Here is a 6,161-nt window from a genome sequence, read left to right on the forward strand (position 1 = left end):
ACAAAAACATTATTGAGAATTTCAGACATGTATATAAGATGTTTTGATCAAATCCATGCCCAATCCCTCTACTCCAACATTCCCCCCGTCTGAAGAGGTAACCCTAAAATCTTTTAAGGATTAGATACAAGCTCCCATATACTTTTGACATTTTTGGCCTTTGGAACAGAGTATGTTGCCAAGAGGCCCAAGGACATTTTGACTTTTAGCTAAGAAACTGGCTACTTTTGGGGGGGGGCTTTTTACACTAACTGCCTAGCCAATTCCTACCTCCTATTATTACACCATCCTCTGAAGAGGTTACCCAGTTTGCAGATAGGGAATTGGAACGCAGACCACTCTAGCTTCTTCCATGCTGAATAGGGATGCAGGGAGGCAATTGGGATACCCCTTCAGTGGGTCTATCTAAAAGACTCCCAAGTTGCATAACTCTTATCTGTAGGGGGGAAAGAAAATCCTTGACTGGTGAATAGGAGATGTGAAGGAGAATAAAGGCAAAAGTAATTAGTATTACAAGTTCTAGACAGGGAACTAGAAAAAAGTCAGAACAGGGAAAATTTCAAATGTTCATATGAGAGTCCATTGGACTTTCTTGACTAGAGCTTCTAAAAGCATCCCTCTGTTGGGTTCCTCCTCATTTTTCTTTTGTCTGCCAACGCTGGTCTCCAGAGTGATGGATTCAGGATTTGCTTTCAGGCACTTTGATAGCTGTTGGAGTGGCTAGAATCAGTGTCAGTCAGTGTCAGTTCCCTCTGAAAGGCTTCTAGATAGGGGCAGAAAACAAATTTAACCATCATTTTAGAACAGTTTTTCTCTCTTAGCTACAGGTGGACACTACAGTATTGCAGATGAAAACTTGAAGTCTTATGTATGAGCAGCATTTTCTGATTCAGAACAAAATCATCAATGAGAAACAATTGTCTAAATAACTTTTTATATGGACTTAAGCCTAATGTCTGAGAAGCATAATCCCTTGAACTCTTAAAGAAATATACTGATCACTCTTTGGTTATACTTTCTTTTTGGGTTGGTTGTGCTCCTTCATTAAAGAAGGGACAAACAGGGTCATTGGACCCTCACCAGAGTATCCAGCCACTCTTCCCAGCCAACTGTATGTAATTTGGCCCTAATCACACATAGTCTCCTAGATATGGGGAGGGTTAAAGTATACAGTCTGGGGAAGGCTAGTTAGAGAAGGCTTGACCCATGCTGGGTAGAGGCTTCCCAGTGTGCATACCCTCAGGTCATTCATACACCTCAGCTACCCCTCAGTTATTTTGGTAAGTAAGCTTAATAAATTTGTTGGATCCCCAGTAAAACTTTAATCAAACATTGGCTTGACACTAGAACCTTAAAAGGGAATAAACATTGCTTAGTATCCCAAGGAAAAGAATTCTCACAACAGATGGAAAATTTGTTAATGTTATTGTATCTTATAATTTTTAGTAAAAGAAAATGAGAATGTAAAAGATGTTAAAAGGTTATGAGAATGGAGATATTTTCCAAAATAGGTAAAAAAATGAGAAAGCCTAAGCAAGTGATGAAAGTCTGTGTAGGTTTGTTATGATTTATAAAGGATGAGACAAAAATAATATATACATAATCTTAAAATTTCTAAGGTCATAGTTTAGTCAACTAGTTTAGGGAAGAAAATATATATCTATTCAAGATTTATCTGAGAACATTTGTTTTTTTACTCAAGCTTTATCTACATAGCACATGGTAATTAAAAGTAGCAGACTGTTGGAACTAACCCTCTTGGATGTTTAACAGTCATACTTTGAGGCCTATACTAATCTGGTCAGAGGGACTTAAAGGACAGTTTTTGCCCCTTGCCCTCCAAGGTTGACTAAGTTCCAGGGGACTATGGAACATCTCTCAAAATGTCCTGTAACTGTGGTGAGTCACCTGTCCTCTTGTTCAGGGAGGACATGGAAACCCCACCAGATGGACTTGAACCAGTGTCTAGTCTACAAAGAGGAAGGTGAACTCAGAGGAAACATTTCCTCCATGCTTCCAAGTGAAGCCAGCCATAGTTGAGTAGGACCTTTGACTTCTCTTCACATAGATGGAACTGGTAAAAGAAAGGAGCCGGGGGCTCCTCCCAAGCCCATGTGACCCTTGAGGAACAGATCCTCAAATGACCTTAAGTGTAAATATAAATTGACTTATTTTGGCCAACTGTATGGTCTTAAACACCCAAAAGGATAATTTTATCTTTAAAAAATATTTTATTTTTATTATTTTCATTTTTGTATGTATATGAGTGTATTGCCTGCATGCATATAACTGTGCCTGTGCCCATGGAGGTTAGAAGAAGGTGTCAGATTCCCTGGAACTGAAGTTAAGGACAATTGTTAGCCACCATGTGGGTTCTGGGGACTGAACCCAGGTCCTCTACAAGAGCAGCCAGTGCTCTTAACCACTGAGCCATCCATCTCTCCAGCCCAATGATGGCTACTGTTAATTGACCACCCTTGACAATTTAGAATTACCTGGGAAGGGAATTTCAACGAAGCATTGTCTAGATCAGGCTGGCTCATGGGTATGTCTGTAGGGAATTATCTCAATTACATTAATTGATGTGGGTGTAAGGCAGCATTCCCTGGGCTTAGGATCTTAGGCTGTGTTAAAAAGGAGAAAGTGTGTTAAGCATAAGCAGCACACACTCATTCTCTCCCTTCTCTTGACTATGGATGTGAGCAGCTGCTTCCAGCTCCTGCTGCCTTGACTTCCTTGCCATGAAGGTCTGTAACCTGGAATTGTGAGCTAAAATGGAACCCTTTTCTCCTAAATTTCTTTTGTTTGGGTATTTTATCACAGCAACAGAAAAAGAAAATAATGCAACCAGCTTGCCTATTATAAGTAATGTTAATAATGATAATACCTAACATTTGTTAAACACTGAATTTGTGCCAGGCAGATTCATGAATGCTATTCAGTATACATTCTCTTGTTTCATCCTCACAAAAGTTGACCAGGTCATGCTGTTGTCCTTTCTGTTTTATGGTCAAGGGAACCAGAGTAAAAGAAGCTATCCAAGATCTTGTAACTAGGGATTGTGGAGTTCGCATTCACAGTGATGTGCCTTGGGGCTGGGGTGATGGTATACTGAATTGTGACAGATAGCACCGAAAGCAGAGGAGGAGTTGGCCTGAAGATGGTCCTGCCTAGTGTCATAAAGGACAGTGAGGGTGAGGACCAGACCCTCAATGGAGACTCTGGAATTTCTTTTTTTCCAGATCACGTCTGATGGATTTCCAGACCCACTGTCATCCTATGGATATCCTAGGGACTTGTGCCACAGAGCAGTCCAGATGCCTGCGGGCTTACCTGGGGCTGATTGGTGAGGCTGGGACATATGGAGGGAGCTAGTAGGTTGGTTAGCTCTGAGGTGAGAATGCTCTGGAGACTGAACCTGGGATTGATGTGGTCCTGACATAGGTTGAAAAAGGTGGAGGCCAAACTTAGAGTTAGCCTAGGTCCTCACAGCCATTTCCCCTCTTCACCACACAGGGACTGCGATGACCCCTAACTTTATCAGCAAGGTCAATGCTAGTGTTTCCTTAAGCTGCACCTGCAGAGGCAGTGGCAACCAGCAGGAGGAATGTGAACAGCTAGAAAGGTCCTTCTCCCAGAATTCCTGCCTCAGTGAGTATGTGCCTCTTACTTCCTGTCTGTATGGCCAGGTCAGCTATTGCCAGGGGGAGTGGAGGGGCCAGTTGTGTTTCCCAGGCTGGTCCTGTCCATCTCCTTTAGTCAGAGCAGCCCTCTTCTGGGCATAGGCCTCCATCCTCTCAACCTGAGTCTTTCTTTCTTCTCCCACTCTTTGAGTGAACCCCATGCTACCTACTCAACCTGTTCAGGCCCCAAGGAGCTTGAACTAGCAAGTTCCAGGGGCTCATGGCATTCCCAAGGAGCTGGAACTAACAAGCAGAATGAGTCAATAGCCCATCCCCACTTCCCACCCTGTACCCCAGGGACTTACTGCATTCCCTTTCTTACCTTGGGAGTCTGAGAAATCTGTCACTCTGCCCTTCCAATCTACTTTTTCTCCTCTGCTTAGTGGAAGCCATTGCAGCTAAGATGCATTTCCACAGCCAACTCTTCTCCCAGGACCGGGCACACCCTACCTTTACTATGATACAACAACAGGTAGGGCTTCTTCTGTTATATACCTCAAAGTTTTACAGCATCTGCTGGGGAAAATCCAAACCAAGCAGACAGAAGAACAAGGTGAGAGAATTGCCATGAATACCGTAGACCTCTGATGGGACCTCTGCAGCTCATGGGAAGAGGACAGTCATGACAGGCTTGGGTGGTGGAAGGGGTGAAGATTGTTCCCTGAGCTGACTCTGTTCCATTTCTTCCACAGAATCAAAACTCTGCTCTGAGGCCACAGCCCGAGGTCCTCTTTCTTTCTTCCTGCCTACTTACCTTGATTCTGCTTCAGACCCTCTGGTAGCTGGACTTCCCCAGGGTCCTTCCTCTCCACCACCCCCAGACTCTTTTGCTGGGTGAGAAAATGACAGTCTCTGGAAAGAGATCTGGTATGCTACATGGTGACCTGGAACCACTCAGACATCCTTCCTGATACACATTGTGTCTGCTCCAGATGAGGTCTTACCAGAAACTAGAGGCTATGACTTTCAGATTCTGAGGTCATTGGCTAGTTCCTAAACTTTCTTTACCCCAGCTTCTGACTCTGGCTACTCTTCCTTGGGACTTGGTGACCACCATTTGTCCATATTTTCTGGTTGTGGCCAGCTTTTTCCTGATTCCTTCTTCCTGTTCACCAGGACCACCCTGAGTCTAACAAATCAGTCACTCCCTATTGCATTCTCCAGGTAGGCAGGGCTGAGAGTTCTGAGGCAGCCTAGAAAGACATTCCCCTTGTAAGAAAGGCTGGAGCTCCTACCCCTCATCCCCTCCTCTGAATGGAAGATGAGAACTTGTGGCCTGTACTGCTCTACCCTGTGATCCTGAACATTTGGGCATCAAGAGTGGAAGCCTTTGTGTCTTGCTTAACTCTTACTACTATCCCCAAGTCCCCCTAACCCCTTGGATCATAATTAAACATTTTGACCTAAAACTTTTCTCTTTACCCATTGTCTTAAATTGTAAATTTTTATATTTTTATTTATTATTTTGAGTCATGCAATGCCTGGTCAGAGGTCAGAAGAGGGTGTTGGGTCCCCTGGAACTGGAGCTACAGACAGGTGTTAGCCACCATGTGGGTGCTGGGAATCACACAGTTCTCTGCAAGAGCAGCCAGTTGCTCTTAACTGCTGAGCCATCTCTCCAGCTCTCTCTTTTCACTTTCTTGATAAGATCCTTTAATATACCTTTCTTTTAAAACATTTTTATTTATTATTTTTATTTTATGTGTATGTGTGTATTGCATGTATGTAGGTAGGTGTACCTGTGTTGTTCAATACCCCCAGAGATCAGAAGAAGGCATCAAATCCCCCGGAACTGGAGTTACATATAGTTAGCTGCCATGTGGGTGCTGGGAATCGAACCTGGGTCCTCTGCAAGAGCAGCCAGTGCTCTTAACCACTGAACCATCATTTCTCCAGCCCTTTTAATTGTAATTTAGAACTAAATGGTATGTTACAGACACAGGGTACTGGCCAGATGTTGAAGACACATAGCAACCCTATCACTAACTGCTATGCAACTTCAGGCCAAACTCTCAGCCTCTCTTGACACAGGGCTGGAAGAAAAATAGTATAAGTAAATAAGGTGATGGACCTGGTATCCATCCCAGTTCTAGCTGATTCTGGGATCCTGCCTGAAATCTGCCACAGCAGCTGAGAAGGGGGGCCTTAGTCAACCATTTATTGAACATCTGCTTGTGTTACTGGTTTGCTCCAGATCATAATAGGTCCAGAAGAAAGCAGAGACTGTTCCTTGCTCTCAGGGAATTTAGTCCTTAAACTAAGGAAACACCTACCTATGCAAAGTAGTTGGAAGAATATATTTATAGAGCTGTGGGCATTTGCTTATTCATTAATTTACTCTTTCAGTAAGCATCTTATTAATCCTGGCTTTGTAAGACACTCTATGGGGTGGAGGAGGTTCCAAGGTAATAAAATTCAGAAACTATTCTTAAACAGTTCACATACCAGAGCAGAGAAACAGATAAGTCAATAAAAGCA

The 6,161-nt window shown here is 43.3% G+C and overlaps 1 protein-coding gene across 1 annotated transcript in view; it reads left to right on the forward strand.

Moving 5' to 3' along the window:
- Gfra3 (GDNF family receptor alpha 3) overlaps positions 1-5,055 on the forward strand; it is a 34,468-nt gene extending 29,413 nt beyond the window's left edge. The window contains exons 7-10 of the mRNA XM_008834323.2: positions 3,243-3,346; positions 3,517-3,651; positions 4,067-4,155; positions 4,376-5,055. Coding sequence (XP_008832545.1) covers positions 3,243-3,346; positions 3,517-3,651; positions 4,067-4,155; positions 4,376-4,465 — 418 coding nt within the window. The 3' untranslated portion in view covers positions 4,466-5,055. The remainder of the gene's footprint in view (positions 1-3,242; positions 3,347-3,516; positions 3,652-4,066; positions 4,156-4,375) is intronic.
- Positions 5,056-6,161: the final 1,106 nt, after the last annotated feature.

This window comes from Nannospalax galili, unplaced genomic scaffold, assembly GCF_000622305.1.
Source record: "Nannospalax galili isolate Female #2095 unplaced genomic scaffold, S.galili_v1.0 scaffold856, whole genome shotgun sequence".
NCBI classification, from domain to species: domain Eukaryota; kingdom Metazoa; phylum Chordata; class Mammalia; order Rodentia; family Spalacidae; genus Nannospalax; species Nannospalax galili.